Raw genomic sequence first — 16,913 nt, 5'->3', positions numbered from 1 at the left:
ATGACTCCTCGATCCTGGACAACAGCCTTTATAACTTGTATAAATAAAACAGGACTCATGCAATCAAAATGGCAACAACTTGGCTCCGCTTTATTCAAATTTAACTTATTTATGAGGTTGGGGTTCCCAAGCCAAACCCAAAGCTTCTCAGCTTAAACATGCACATCCCAGTCCGCCACCATTAGCAAGACTGATAGTTCACATAGCAGAACTCCCCACCACCCAGTAAGGGGGTTCAACATGAGGTGTGCCTGTCTCAGCTGCAAACCATATCTCAAATGAGGCTTGGGTACCACCCAAAAGCTGCGACATTATGGGATCAATCCATTAGGGAGGGAGGGAGGGATGCACTCTTCCCAAACGCTGAGGACCTCCCATTTGGGCTATATACCCCTTCGCGCTCTCCTCTCTTAGCAGGGTGCCTTTGCATGGCGACAACTCCCCCTGACCGCCTCACACCCACCCCGCTGACGCTCATCACATGCGCTGTGCCTTATTAATGGTGACTCCGTTTACCGAGGGGCATTACGCCTTGGGTCAGGTCCTAAATAGCTGCACAGGATCTGGCTGGTATGTTTCCTGCACCTTTCCCCTTTTACTCAAACACTGAGGGGCAGATGCAATAAAGTGTGATAAGCTTTTACTCAAAATTTCATGCACAAATGCGGGTGCTCTATGCTCAGAGAAGTTTAACTGTAGGCAAACATTCATGCTGATATCGGTACACAACTCATTTAAATGCCACAGTAATGAAGGTATTGGCTATTAAATTTAGATGCAAAAGACCTGAAGGCTGGGTGGGGATCGATGCAGAAAGTCGTGTGGTAGAGCCACACATGCATGACTGTGTGGCTTCAACTGCAAGCTTAAAATTGCGCCAATGAAAAAGCTAATTCTGTGCAAGTTTTATGGGCGCAGAACTTGTACACTAATTGGGGGGCGATGCCTGCCGGACATGTGCACAAAGATTCAACGATAAGTACGGCTTCTTATGCCCACGTCTGAAGTAAACAAATGCACCAGTGCACAGCTGCTGTTCTCTGCAAAAATATTAGCCTCGCAAAACTTTCTTGTGCCTGAAATTTCTGCAAGGCTAATATTTATGCACAGGACAACAGCCGCAGAAGTGTGCTCACGCTTTCGTTTTCGTTTGAGCACGTGCACGTTATTGCTCTTACCTCCGGTCTGAGTTTTAAAGCTTCAGATATGCTCTGACTGCAGACAAAAGAAAAACTAAGGCATTTTAAATTGCAAAAAGGGCATGAAATCTCTCAACCAACCCGCAGTTAGGTTCGGGGTAGCTTTTGCACCAGCTGTAAGGTTTGTTAATACTAGGGGGCCCTGTTTACTAAGCCACGCTAGAGGCTTGCTAGCATTTTTAGCACGCACTAATGCTAGAGACGGACATAGGAATATATGGGCGTGTACATTTAGCGCACCTTAGTAAACAGGGCCCTGGGTATGAGGAGGAGGAAAACATTAGCTCACTTTTCTGTGGTCAGCATTAGGGAGGATTTTATGATTGTTTGTTCTTTTTACAGCGAGTAGGAAGGACCACAACTTTTTTTTTTTCTCTGGGCTTGTTTGAAAGGGATGGGTCAAAAAAAAAGGCATAGAATGATTTGCTGAGAAGTGTGCTGGAACATGCAATAAAGTACTGGACTGCTGACATTATTACATAATATAGAATAATACAGCATTCCAGCATGAGCACACAAGGGCTGTGGAGTCAGAAGCAATTTTGGGTGGCGTCTCAGTCGGTTTAAATGTACCAACTCTGATTCCAGCTTCAAAATAAAACTTACAAGATTGTTAATATATGGTAACGTTATCATTTCATACTTGTGCTGGATCTAAAGTACTGGTAAGTACTTTAGATCCAGAACAAAAAAATGTAAAGCCTACTATCTGTCGGAGTTGGACTGTAGAAAAATAGAGGCATCGGAGCCAAAGGTTTGGTGTACCAGTTCTGTGTGCACATAGGGGTAAATTCTATAAATTGCGCCTGCAAAATCGGTGCCGAACCCCCCCCCCCCCCGCCTAAATTTACACATGGAAGCCCCTTATTCTATAATTGCATGTGTAACCAAAACCACGCCCACAAATTGCCCATGACCTTTCCATTTCCACACCTCCTTTTTCAGGATGTGTGTAAAATTTAGGTGCGCACAACTTCGGATCTTAGAATGCTAAAAACAGAAACTGGAAAGGAGATGGCGGAAATCTCGCCTGGATGAAGACAGGCTAAACTGTAGGAAGCACACGGCAAAGAATCAGCAAGCCTTAACAGCAATAAAAAAAAACAATATTTCTCTCAATGCATCGACCAGGCTGCCAATTCAACCCAGCAGCTTGTTCAGTATAATAAACAGCCTACTGCAACCCCTAAAACAGAACCAGCCTGCCCAGTCTAAACTGAACTGCAATGATTTTGCTGCATACTTTACCAACAAAATTAAAAGTCTTTGCCAGGATTTACAGGCAATCCCACCCAGCCTCCAATCAGCTAACCAGGAGTGCACAAACTCGTCCCCTCTTGACAGAGACATATGGGACAGTTTTAACCCACTGACAGAGTAGAGCCCTGACAAAATCCTAAGAGACGTTTGACCAACTACCTGCTCCCTCAACCCATGCCCATCAAAGAGAGTGCAGCAGGCAAGTGGGGCCTCATAGAAGGTGCCATAAAAATCGTGAACTCCTCTTTTTCTAATGGGCAACTACCAACAGCATTGCTAAAGATGTGGTAACAGCGGTTAGCGTATTTGGGTTTAAAAAAGGTTTGGACAAATTCCTGGAGGAAAAGTCCATAGTTTACTATTGAGACAGATATGGGAAGCAAGTGCTTGCCCTGGGATTTGTAGTGTGGAATGTTGCTACTCTTTGAGATTCTGCATGTTATCAATAGAAATCAAACAAAATAAAACATGGAAAAGAAAATAAGATGATACCTTTTTTATTGGACATAACTTAATACATTTCTTGATTAGCTTTCGAAGGTTGCCCTCCTTCGTCAGATCGGAAATAAGCAAATGTGCTAGCTGACAGTGTATATAAGTGAAAACATTCAAGCATTACTATGACAGTCTGACAGGGTGGGAGGATGGGGGTGGGTAGGAAGTATGCATGGGGACATCAAAGTATATCATTGATATTCTAACAGGATGGGTGTGGATAGGTGAGGGGAGGGGTGATCAACAGAGAATTACAGCTTTATGGTTTATAATGGGCTAGGAAACCTTCAAACAGGCTACAACCCCAAAATAATCTCCGAGAATATTGCCTCCTCCCTCAAAACACCCAGGGAGAATCTGCTACAGTACAAGGAGAAAAAAAGCCACAGACAGAATCCCCCTTGTAGTGACATACAATCCACAGCTGGAAAAACTGAGGAAAATCATAAGAGATCTACAACCTCTACTGCAGGAGGATGAATTACTGAAAGAGATATTCCCATCCCCACCAGTACTGGCCTTCCGACAGCCACCCAACTTAAAACACAAGCTAATCAGAAGTAAACTTCCATCACAGACTGAAAAGGAACAGAAGGGCACACTTCCCTGTAATTTATCCAGTTGCAAACTATGCCAAATCATTTCACAGGACCCCACAGTCATCCACAAAGGAAAGATATTAAACATAAAGGAATCTTTCACTTGCTCATCTTCCAATGTGGTTTATATCATTCAGTGTAAAAAATGTAACGAAGGATGTTATATTGGAGAAACAGGCCAGATGCTTAAGACAAGATTCAATTTACATAGACATCACATGAACAATACTGGTGTCAGTGGGGCTCCCACCCCCTATTGGTCAGCATTTTACAGGACCAGGACACTGTACCAGTGATTTCACAGTGAGAATCCTGAAAGGTAACTTTAAAACCATACAAGAACGTAAGACCTTTGCAGTCAGAATGATTGAATATTTTAATACTCAACAGAAAGGACTTAACAAGGATCTGGGGTTCCTAGCCCATTATAAACCATAAAGCTGTATGTCTCTGTTGATCACCCCACCCCTCACCTATCCACACCCATCCTGTTAGAATATCAGTGATATGCTTTGATGTCCCCATGCATACCTCCTACCCACCCCCATCCTCCCACACTGTCAGCTAGCACATTTGCTTATTTCCGATCTGACGAAGAAGGACAACCTTTGAAAGCTAATCAAGAAATGTATTAAGTTATGTCCAATAAAAAAGGTATCATATTTTCTTTTCCATGTTTTATTTTGTTTGATTTCTATTGATAACCTTAAGAGTGGACTAACACGGCTACCACACTCCTCTACTTAAGATTCTGCATGGAATCTTGTCACTCTTTAGGATTCCAGAATCTTGCTATTGTTTGGGGTTCTACATGGAATGTTGCCACGATTTGTGTTTCTGCCAAGTACTTGCGATCTGGCTTGGCCACTGTTTGGAAAGCAGGATACTTGGCTGATGGGCCATTGGTATGACCCAGTATGGCTACTCTTATGTTCTTATGTAAAGAAAAACAACCTTGACCATGACAAACTTTAAAGTTACTGGCCAGTATCCCACATCCCATTTCTAGGGAAACTTTTTATAGAACAAACATTCTATGTTCAACTCGATTGGCTAGAAGAGAGAAACTGGCTAAATCATGTCAATCTGAATTCAGATCCGGTTATGGAACAGAAACAGTCCTCATATCCCTACTAGATGATCTTCACAGTAACCAAGACAGGGGATTTGCCTCAGTGTTAGTACTGCTAGATTTCTCAGCAGCTTTTAACACTGTGGATCATATCATGCTAGCATGACTGGCAGAAATAAGTATCAATGGAACAGTACTTGCATGGTGTCTATCAGACAGGCAACAATATTGTTTGGCAGCACCTCATTGCCACCATGGACACTGACAAGGATCGATACTGTCACCTACTCTGTTCAATATCTACCTCAACCTACTAGCCGAGCTGATTAGGTCAACGCGTGCCAAAATGGAGTTACCACCCGGCTACCGCATGGCTCTTGCAGTAATTTCATTTTTGGCGCACGTCCAATACATGCGTCTGAAAAATATTTTTTATTTTTGGCCACGTGCCAAGTGGTATTTGGTGTGTAGGTCATTACCACCCAGTTACCGCATGAGACTTTACTTCTAGGTCAATGGCTGGCGGTAAGGTCTCAGACCCAAAATGGACGCACTGCAATTTTGACTTTGCCCACGTCCATTTTCTGCAAAAAAAAAAAAAAGGCCTTTTTTACAGGCGCATTGAAAAATGGATCGGCACCCGCCCAAAACCCACGCCTGCACTACCACAAACCATTTTTCAGTGCGCCTTTGTAAAAGGACCCCTCAGTTCTACATCTACGCGGATGATGTGCAGCTACTCATACCCATTGAATGACTTACCTACAGCCCTGAATAACCTGATTACCTGTCTAACATCAATTCAAGAATGGGCTAAGTACAAAAAGCTTTGCCTGAACCCAAGTAAAACTGAGCTTTTCTGGGTTCCTAACACAAGTGGCCACGTACCTGACATCAAAATCTCTTTGGGGAAGTGTGAACTCCCTCTCAAATCACAATACAGTTAGATTCAACACTTACTTTGATTCCCCAAATCCAAGCAGCCTTCAAGAGTTGCTTCTACTATTTACAACAACTACACTGCCTCTCTCCTTACATTGAGAAGGAAAATCTTATCCTACTTTTGCATGCCATGATAACATCAAGATTGGATTACTGTAATGCACTCTACGATGGTCTGACTACAAAAAGTCTGCACCAGCTCCAATTGATCCAGAATGGTGCAGCAAGACTCATAGAAGGTTGCAAGCGACGTGACCACATCACACTAATTTTGCAAAAACTTCATTGGCTCCCAATATAATACAGGGCTAAATTTAAAACTCTGATCTTCAATGGTCCCAAGTACTTGAACAGGATGGCCCTCTACACACCTCCAAGAACATTTAAGGTCCTCCCAAGGGGTATCCCTAACCACATCCTCTCCAAAATACATTATGTGATAATGATATCCGCAAGCGAGCCTTCTCCGGAGTAGCCCCCACAGTCTGGAATGCAGTCCATGAAAGGCTTTGCTTAACACAAGACTATCTGTACTTCAGGAAAATGGAAGAAGTAACTAACTTCTTAGTCTCTCTCTCTCTCTCTCTCTCTCTCTCTCGCAGGCTGCACATACTGCAGTAGGACATGTTTATCCACTCCTACCCTAGCTGAGATAACATTTAATCATATCTCTGACTTCATGTGCAACTTTCTTTTAAATTGGTCACCTTATTTTCTAACTTCTCTTACCTATCTATGTATTCCATCCTTGCTTATACCCTACGCTGTCTATTAAAATGTTTTATTACGTATTGTGTTGATGTAAGTAGTGTACTGTGCCATACTTTGTTTTCTTATTTGAATATTTTTACTGCTGCAGTTGTCTATTGTTTGTTTGATTTATTCTTACTGCACACTGCCTTGAGTGAATTCTTTCAAAAAGGCGGTAAATAAATCCTGTTACATAAATAAAACTGAGCCAAAGCTCCTTCTGAACCTTGCAGTCCTGGGACCTAAATAGTCACTAGATGTAGCTGCTGCATAATATGTTCCCCCCCCCCCCTTAAAAAAAAAAAAGCATTACTATTGTCTGATCTAGGGAGCAGAGACTTGAGCTTGACGGAAAACCTAGCTCTATGTACATAAGCAGTGATGCACACAAGAGAAGTTTTTCTCTTTCAGCAGTGGAAGGGCCAGTGAAACACATAATGAGCTTTTATTTAGATCTAGCTCATACTTTTTCAGTAATAGTCAAGGCACTTACATTCATGTACAGTAGGTATTTCCCTGTCCCTGGAGGATTCCCAATCCAACTTTATACCTGAGGCAATGGAGGGTTATGTGACTTGCTCAAGATCATAGGAGTCGTAGTTGGGATTTGAACCTGGCTTCTCTGGTAGTCAACCCGGCGCTCTAACCCAATGATTCCCAAACTCTTTTTTTCTATGGCGAAACCCCTAAAATATTTTTCATACACTGAGGAACTCTACTCCCTCCAAACACAAGGAGCCCCCCCCCTCTCCTGGAATAATACCTAGCCCCTCCCACCCCATCCCTGGGCCTACTGTATCATTGGCAGTCTAGAGGGGACAGGAGTGATCCTCAGTCGCTCTTGCCCATGCCAGCTTCAGTCTCAAAATGGCTACTGGGACCTCCCATGGCTATTCCTCCACTACCAAATGGTGTGGTATCCACAGCCAGCACGTTCTGCCTCCGCTTTCAAGTTTAGAACTGTTATACAGATTTTTACTTATGTTCTGGGATCACCTGTCTTCTCCCGCTGAAACAAGTAAAGAGAATAGGAAGCAAACAGAAGCCAGACCGCAGTTAATAAAAGGACAGGTGTATGGACTTTGTTTCAAAGTGCCAGTTCTGGTAATCTGATTCCTATTACAGCTTCAAGAAATTTTCTTGTTGGCCTGACAATTTGTTCATATGTTACCAATGTAATTCATGAAGTGGTAAGGGGAAAGAATTACAAAGTGCAGATGTGAAGTTGCAAACTATTGACCACACTGGTTTACGCATCTGGGGAACTGGGATTCCAGCTTTCTCCCGGCCTGCAGCTTTTTTGACATATCTGATTCGCATTCCATTATTTTTTGGTAATAAATAGTAATAAAACAAAAAAGAAAAATAAGATAACCATCTTTATTGGACTAAATTCATGTAACTAGCTTTCAAAGGCCAGGAACGTCTTCCTCAGGTCAGGATAGTATGAATGAAAAATGAAAATATCAGAATATGTAAATGGAACATAAAAGCATGCCAATGAGTTTCAAGGGGAGGGGTGGGGGTGAGAAACGTGGAGAGATGGATGATCGGAAGGTGACAAAGCAGTAGAATGTTTTTGTTTGTATTGAGGTGTTTCATCATCATCTTTACTTCAAAGGTCTTATGTTCCTGATTTGTTTGAATATTTCCTCTTAGTATTCTGACCATAAAGGTCTCGATGTTGTCTTTTCTTTGTTCTGCAGCAGTTTTCGATGGGTGTGTTGTGAGGAGACAATCTTCCTATTTGTTTGCAGGATTTTCAGGTGTTTCTCTTTCTCTCGGGTTAGAGCTTATACAATGATATTGTGGCTTAGCTGTGTATAATGGATTTGTGTTTTCCATATGTGGGTGTAGTTGCATCTTATATATATGAGTGTAGATGTTTACTCATCTTGTTGATAGAAACTATGGTGTCTGAGAAATTACCTTTTTCTGTGAACGGGGCCGCAGGGCCGGTCTTAGCAATTGCGGGGCCCTGGGCAGACCAGTTCAGTGGGACCCCCAGCCCGCACCCACCAGTGCCCACCACCATAAGCCATAATTTATCAGTTTAAAAGAAGGTTTAGAGCTCTCGGAACCCCACCTCACCCCATACCATGATATGCATCCACCTCGTTTCAGTAGAGAGCGGCAGACAGCAGCAGCAATTTTCATATCCTATCGGCTGCTGAGCCCAGAGCCTCCTCGCTGCTGCGTCCCACCCTGGCAGAAGCAGGAAGTGACATCAAAAGGAGGTGGGACGCAGCAGTTAGGAGGCTTTGGGCTCAGCAGCTGACAGGTTATGAAAATCGCTTAGACTGCCTGATGCTCTCTACTAAAAGTTGGATGCACCTTAAGATACGGAGCAGGGAAGTGTTCTGAGACAGGAGGACAGATGTGCCAGCGATGCGGGGCCCCTAGGAGTGCAGGCCCCGTGCGACTGCCCCTGCCTAAGACCGGCCTTGCGGGGCTGGATTTAAGTGTATTGTGGCCCTTAAACTGTAACATTTAGAAGGTCTTCTATTAAACCTAAAACTTACTTCCTATTTAATATATGATAAAAAAACAATAGTCAATAATAAAAACAATAATTATGATTATGTTGAAGTTTTCATTATTTATAAAAGCACTTAATTTTTTAGTTTTTTATTGACGCACGAGGACCTTTTGTAATAGGAGGCCCTAAGCATTATCTTGTCTAGCTTATACATAATCCGGCCCTCGTAGTGGAAGAGTCTACTGTGAATCTGGTTGAAGGATGGAATGCATTTAAAAAGAACGTGAAATTGTCGAGTCTTTTCTCCCTTAGTCCACCAACAAATCATTACAATGTCATCTGTATACTGGTAGTATTTAAAGGGTTTAGGGGCCTTTTTACAACCCCGCAGTACTGTTACATGCCTGTCAGGCACTAATGCCGGGCTATCACCCCATCCATGCACCATTTAAAAAGAAAATGTTCTGCATTCTATCTCGCACAAGGCAAAAAGCGTTGTACTGAATAGGTTTCCAAGTGTATCTTAAGTGGACATTGTTATATTAGGGGCTGGTTTGGGGTCCTCTGCCAGGGAAGGGGAGGGAGGTTTGGGATTATTGAGTGTTATTCTTTTGAAATGGCCAGAACCCAGACGCCGGTCATCTCAGTAGTTTGTTCTGGTAAAAGGTAAGGCAGGATGGGGGTTCGATAAAGTAGAACGGTATACAGGGTTTAGAGGGAGGTTTCTCACAACAAAATGAGGATCATTTGCTGTTGCTGTAAGATGTTTCTGCTTATTATTTTGTTATGCTTGTTATCTTGTCACTGTTTGTTACTGTTTGGACTTGTTTCTTGATGATGGGTATATTTTATTTTGATTCTGAATAAAAACCGTTAAACCTTAAAAACTTTTCTGCATTGGGGGCTTACCCGGCAGTATTCAGGCAGTGCTGGGTTAAACAGGTGGCTTTAAGGGCTTCCCTGGGAAATGGCCATGCGGCAAGTGGTTAACTTGCTACACAGCCATTTCCTTTAAAGCAAAACAAAATGCCTTTTACTCACTATAGTAAAAGGGGGTGTCAGTGCATGGCAAACCTGCACCCTGAAGCCACTGCAGTGTGGTAAATGGGGCCCTTAGTTATCAATATGGGCTACCATTAGATGTTATTTCAGCAAGGTCCCATTTTACGCAGTGAGACCTAGCTACTAATAACTGGGGGTTAGTGGTGAAATAATGTGTCTTAACAGTAGCCCACATTGAAAATGTCTCTTCTGTTCTGCCATGAAAAGCTTGGCATATTGATGTGCTCATAGGCGCCGACTCCGTGGCTGGGAAAGGATCAGTCCTGGAGAAGGCAATTGTAGTAGATATAATATATCCAATGTGAAAAGAACATTCAGGGTGAGACGGAAGTGTGTGCTAGCATCTCCTGCTGGCTTGTGATGTGCACAGGAACACAATCCATCCCTTATGCCAGATGACATTAGCGGGATGCCATATGGAGGTAACTTTCACTAGCTCACCTGGCTGCAACATGTGCAGGTGGAATTGAGAATTGTTTTAGGGTTCTACCTACCTCTCCATGCAGGTCATCTTCCCCACTTCTGTTCAGGGTACTAAATGCTGCTCCTTGCATTCTTTGACCTAACCTGGCTCTGAAATATCTTTTATGTTCAACTAAAGTATGCTCATTGTGAAAAGATTTTTACTCAAATGAAAGGGGGTGCATTTTTCACTATAGAGGGTCTAATTGGGAAATTTTGTAATAAAAATTTGAGAGTTCTTACTGACCTGTCTTATTTCTGTTTGTTCTTTCAGGGACAGTTTCCACGTCCAGACGCTCTGGTATTCCTGGTCCTCGGGAAGTTCCAGCAGCCTCAGCCAGAGAGAGAGTATCCCTGCATGGCCAGGTTAATACCAAGAGAGCCTTGGTGAGTGGAGTACCCACTAGACAGCAGCGGAGCCCTGTCAAGCTTCAACCAGGGCATGGAGCAAGCCCAGAGTGTCAGAGCAAGAAACTCCATCCCGAAGCCAGGTCCAAGGACCCTGAAATCAGCAGAGTCTCCAGGGAGCTGCAGGGCTCACCTGATGCAAACAAGGTGACAGCAAGGACTTTGGGCTTTCTGCGACCTGAGCTTTCCCTCCTCAAGCAGGATCATCGACTGTTAGCAGACAAGGTTCATGCTACATCGGAGGTGGGGCACAGTAGCAGCAGCACAGACTCCAGTCTCCTCACTTCTGGATCTGGAAACACCCTGCGGACATCTGGCTCCTCTAGCAGTGACCTGACCACATCACCTGATGTGCCAGATTTGGAGCAGCTGGCGGACAGAGACTCTGGGCCCCTGAGTGGGCGCACAGCAGTGGAACGACTGAACGATGGCACCACTGAGGAGATACAGACACCTCCACAGCAGCTGTCCATCAAAGAGCAGGTGCTGCATGAACTTGTGGTGGAGAGAGTGCAAAGGAACTGCATGAAGCGGCTGAGCCATGAAAACCAGGAGCCACAGGAACGGTCGTACACGGGGACAGTGGGGATGAGGGGCCAGGAGAAAGAGTTGCAAAAGGGTCTGGATGCAAGGAGCTGGCCTGTGGAATTAGAACAGAAGCATGCAGAGCTGGAGCGACTGCATGCAGAGCTGCAGGAGAAGGCACTTGCCGAGCAGGAGCAGTTACTGGACCTGCGGCAGCAATTGAGCTGCAGCTTGCGGCATGCAGAAGAGGCCCAGGGAACCGTCCGAGGGCTGCAGGAGGAAGTGACTCAGCTGCATAGGCTTCTGGAAGCCGAGAGGCAGCACAGCGGTGCCTTGACCAAAATTCTGGAGGACCTGAAGGTGGAGAACAGTCATTTGCGGACACAGCTAAAGACCACGGCTGAGGACCATGCTCCAGGGGCACAACTAGAACTGACGTGCACTGGACTCCAACAGGAACTGAGTGAGGCCCATGGAGAGCTGAAAAATCTCCATGGGCTGCTGTGTAAGGTGAGTCTCCCCCGCAACCCCCTTGCAATCCAGGGCTACTGCAAGGCTCAGAGGAAAGATTCAGAGCATCCCTGGATATAGTCAGCCTGTGAAGGAAGCTGAGTATACAACTTGGGTTCTTCTCCCATTCTTAAGCACTGTGCATAAAAATTCCCTCCCGTTCTGTGATCTTACAATCTGCTTTGCATACTCAGGTAGGAAGCAGGAAGAGAGGGAATGGGGCTGGTTCAGTGGATTTAAGAGGATATCAAAAAGTCTTTATTGCAAACAAGCTGAAAAACGACCCGACATGGCCGTGTTTTGGCATAAAGGCCTGTCTCAGGGGTCTGGTGAATCTCTAATGTTATGGCAAAACGTCTCAAAAAAAAAAAAAAAAGGCTATTCTCAACACCCAAGTTGTTGAATCCTCAATGGTACAAAAACGCTGAGCTGCAAAAGTCATCTAACCTGCTAGGAGTGTTTTTAGAATGTATTCCTAACCTGTTGATGGCTAAAGCAGAAATTCTTATTATTTGCTGAATTTTGAATTTTTTGCAGGGCGAGCACAGCTTCAGAATCTAGAGAATAAATAGGTGTTTTTGACTGGTATATGCCAGAATTAAGGTCTGGACAAAATGGGAGGTAATTTCTATAAAGTAGATGCTAAAATTTATGGACCAATTATGCACGTAAATGATTAGAATAATGGGATATATGTGTGTGCAGTAGATGCCAATATTGCACCAAAGATTTACTCTGTAAAATAGATATAACAAAAATTTATTTTATTTATTTTATTTATATCCCAAATTTAAAGCTTGATGCAATAGGATACTCTATGATGATTGGATGAGATTCCCAATCTCCTCATTGCTTATAACCCCAACCATTCAATATCTTTATATAAACCGTTGGGTTCTACTGTGTCCCATGAGAATATTAAACATTGCTCTTTTCTCAACAATATGTGCGATATATCACCCCCTTGAGAATTTTTAACCTCTCGCCAACTGGGAGATAATAATACATGTGACGCTCAATGCAAAAGACTGGATAACCCCCCTCTCACTGCTTTCTGCATCTTAGTATTATTGAATTGTATAATTATAACTTTGTAAGGTACTAGGGATATTAGATTAATATAAAGAGTCTTGGTATACTGTGTGATTTATTTAGTGTTTGCTTCTTAGAAAGTAATTAAATGTAATGAAAACTCCCTTCTTGTCCTATAAGTTAAGATTATAAATGACGATATGTGCTAGGGGTGGGTGGGAATAAAGACTCACCTAGGCCCTACAGTGCCTTCTAGAAGCTATTTGTTAATGCTGTATGCTGTGGCAGAAATTTCAAGTTTTAAAACTATGGGGAAAAGGGTATGGAGAGTAGTAAATAAAGTTTGCTTTTTAAAATTCTGTTCTTATCAATAAACTTACAATTCCTCTCTTAAACCCCAATCTTTAATCTCCAAAGCACAGAGCAAAAGAATGTTCACTTACCCAGAGAAATGTCCTCTTCTTTCAGAACTTCTCGGTTTTGACAATGTAACACTTCATATTCTGAGCACTAATGTTACAAATTTAATTTTATAGGATTGAGTGAGTTGATTTCTTTTGATATTTACAATAGAATCATATTTAGGTAGTCACCTTTTGATTATAGAGTTTATTGTGTTAATATACATATAGCTCACATAGTGTGAATTTAACAGATGGACTTACATGCATAACTTGTAGAATACTATAACTTATACACATCTCTGGCATTTTGGTGTAATCACTGACACCGGGCTCTAAGGCAGTAGTCTATAAATGGAAATAGGCATCTACTTTTTTATAGAATAGATGCACTGTTAGATAATTTCCCTCAAAGCGGGCAAAATGCCAATGATCTTGTTGTTAGCATGAGTTTGAAATGGTACATCTTTTGCCCCAGGCTTTAGTATTTTGCAGCTTCTGAAAGTGAAAGAACTCCACAGGAGGAACATTGTGTGAGGAAAACCTAATGGGAAAAATGGAACATTTGTTCAAGTCTCTGGTGTGTGGGTGGATGTTTTAACTTCTCATGCAATGTGTTGCACATGGAGAAACTCTCTCTCAATGTTGTATGGTAGGAGTTCAAGAGGCCAGGACTGACTCACCCGAAACTGGTTGGAGATGCTAGGTTTAATTCTTCAGTGACCCAGCAAGTATTGAGAGGGTTAAATCCATTTTCCTGAATTGTGGTGTTTTTTAGGCCCCTATTGATAGGCCTTCAGTCTACCTGCCCATTCTATCTGGTCTTCTCATTTCTCTTTCACTTTACTGGGCTTTATCCTTAATTCCTGTAGCTAAGACTCTTCTCTGCTTGGCCCAGGCTTTAACCTTCTGTCCTCCCACCCAGTGTAGATTTTCTGCCATGCTGCTGTCTCTGAACTTTGTGGTGCCACCTCAGAACATTTTTGAACTTTTTTTTTTTTTGTACTGCCGTTTGAGTGGAAAACCCTGCTAATTGCCCCCTTCTTCCCTGCATCCCCAGCCCCGACTTGTTACTTTCTTTATTCAAAAAAACAACCCCCCCCCCCAATTGCTCATACTTAAGGATCCGCTCTGGCCAGGGCCAGCTTAACCAGTAGGCAAGACTAGGCAGTCACCTGGAGCAGCAGCTTTGAGGGGGGACAGCAAAGAGTAATCACAGCAAACGAATAGGCCCTGACAGTCCATTTATCCAGGTAAATGGCTTTTGGAAATTGCCCTCATTACTGAACAACATTTAATATATAAGAGCATAAGACCAAAGGTCCATCTAGCCCAGCATCCTGTTGCCAACAGTGGCCAATCCAAGTGACAAGTACCTGGCAGGGTCCCAAGAAGTGGAAAGACTCATTGCTACTTATCCCCAGGTCTACTTTAACGGTTTATGGACATTTTCTCCAGGAATTTGTCTAAATTGTTTTATTTTATTTTTTTAAGTCCAATTACATTAACTGCTTTTACCTCTTGCTTTAGGAACAAGTTCCAGAGCTTAACTATGTGCAGAGTGAAAAAAAATATTTTCTCCTATTTGTTTTAAATGTGCCGCTGTGTAATTTCATGACATGTCTCTGAGGGCTGGATGCACTAAAAAATCGTTAGAGCCCTTCCCTTACCGATTCCCTTAGCGAATCGGTAAGGAACGGGCATGCATCAAAGAAAAGGAATGCAAATGAGCTGCTCGTTGTAGCTCACTTGCATTCTCTATTCCATCGGTAAACAGTCGGCCAGTCAGCCGGTTGAGCATGCGCAGAGCAGCCAAGCGTTATGCTGGCTGCTCTGCGCATGCCAAATACACCTCCCGAAAGGAAGACGCCGCGCCGCTCACCTCCATGGCGTGCTGTAAGAAGGCTCCAATCCTAAGGAGAGTGCAGTTGAGGACGCCCATCGAAAAAGATGTCCTTGTTGGCCATCATTCCCCCCCCCCCCCCCCCCCGCAATAATAAAAACGTCCTTTTGGACGTACTTCACTCAGCTGAGAGACCTGGAAGTCTCTGAGCCAATCACAACGCGTTTAGCTAAACGCGTTGTGATTGGCTCAGAGACTTCCAGGTCTCTCAGCTGAGTGAAGCACGTCCAAAAAGGACGTTTTTATTATTGCGGGAGGGGGGGGATGATGGCCAACAAGGATGTCTTTTTCGATGGGCGTCCTCAACTGCACTCTCAGGATCGGAGCCTTCTTGCAGCATGCTATGGAGGAGGACGTTATTGCGGGGGTGGGGGGGGGGATGATGGCCAACAAGGATGTCTTTTTCGATGGGCGTCCTCAACTGCACACTCCTTAGGATCGGAGCCTTCTTGCAGCATGCCATGGAGAAGGACGTTTTTATTATTGCGGGGGAATGGCGGCCAAAAAGGACGTCTTTTTTTTTTTTTTTTTTCCTTTCTTTTGAGGGAAGGACGTCCATAAAGGACGTCCCTGACGAGCACTTGAATTTTGTTTTTTGTTACTTTTATAGAAGTTTTTCAATCCCGCGCAGCCCCAACGAGAGGTACAGACCTCTCGTTAGATTTTCCAGCGTTAAGGCAATCGGAAAAGGTTAGTGCATCTCATTACAATAGGGTTTCTACACAATTTGCTCATCTGCATTCCGTTTTCGTTAGCTGCTACTGTCCTTGGAAAATGGTTCGGAGAAGTCTTTAGTGCATGTCAGGGTTTACTCCTTGCTCGTTAATGGCTCGTTAAGTTTAGTGCATCTGGCCCTGAGTCTTTGTACTTTTGAAAGAGCAGGCAATTGATTCAGTTGCCTGTTCCACTCTACTCAGGATTTTATAGATCTCCTATCCTCTCTCTCCTCAGCTATCTCTTCTCCAAGCTGAAGTGGTAACCTCAGTAGCCTTTCCTCGTTCCATTTCCTTTATTGTTTTGGTCACCCGTCTCTGTACCTTTGTTCAATTCCATTGTATGTCTTTTTGCAATTCGATAATCAGAATTGCACACAATAGTCAGATGTGGTCGCACCACGGAGCGATACAGAGGTGGCGGTGTTCAGGTGATTACATTTTTAATGTTCAAAATTACAGGGGGGTTGGGACCTGAAAGTTAAATGGAGGGGTTGGGGGGGGGGGGGCAAGGCTGAAAATCTACCTAGGGTGCCCAGTGTCCCTGCCTATCTCTGGCTTTATCTTTATACCCTCTTATTTAAGGATCCTCCCTGCTTACCTCAGGCTTTCCTGACTTTTGTTGTTTGCAGTCCCCCCCCCCCCCCCACACCCTTTCCCTCGCCCCTCCCCAAGCTGTTTCACTATCATAATGTCTTGAGAGTAGGGGAAAGGAAGCAATTGAGGCAGAATATTTACTCCCCTGCCTCAGGCTGAAACCTGTCTAAATAATGGCTACCTGAGACTCAGGAGTCCTAGCCTTGTGGTGGTTGTGCAATTGGCCAGTTAAGAATTGGGGCTTGTGGGCGTGGCAGGTAATGGGAGTTGAGTGTAGATTATCAGTTTTGTGCACATGAAATGTCTAGGGTAGAGGTGCCTTGGATCACGCGAGCATGTCCTCCTACCCCCACCAGTATCTCTGAAGGAGACCAGTGGTTTTCCCAGGCTAGAATATGCTGCCATCTAGTGACTCCTCTATAGAAGTTGCTCACAGTCCTTAGGCAGGGCCAGCTAGTCAGATTTTCAGGACATCATAATGAATATGCAGATGAGAAATTTTCA

The 16,913-nt window shown here is 43.7% G+C and overlaps 1 protein-coding gene across 1 annotated transcript in view; it reads left to right on the top strand.

Moving 5' to 3' along the window:
- Window positions 1-16,913, top strand: part of SPECC1 (sperm antigen with calponin homology and coiled-coil domains 1) — a 217,134-nt gene that overhangs the window by 50,962 nt on the left and 149,259 nt on the right. Inside the window, exon 4 of the mRNA XM_030185806.1 lies at window positions 10,595-11,763. Within this exon, the coding sequence (XP_030041666.1) occupies window positions 10,595-11,763 (1,169 nt within the window). The remainder of the gene's footprint in view (window positions 1-10,594; window positions 11,764-16,913) is intronic.

This window comes from Microcaecilia unicolor, chromosome 13, assembly GCF_901765095.1.
Source record: "Microcaecilia unicolor chromosome 13, aMicUni1.1, whole genome shotgun sequence".
NCBI lineage: Eukaryota > Metazoa > Chordata > Amphibia > Gymnophiona > Siphonopidae > Microcaecilia > Microcaecilia unicolor.
The sequence above is the reverse complement of the archived record's forward strand: the minus strand, read 5'-3'. Positions and strand labels throughout refer to the sequence as shown.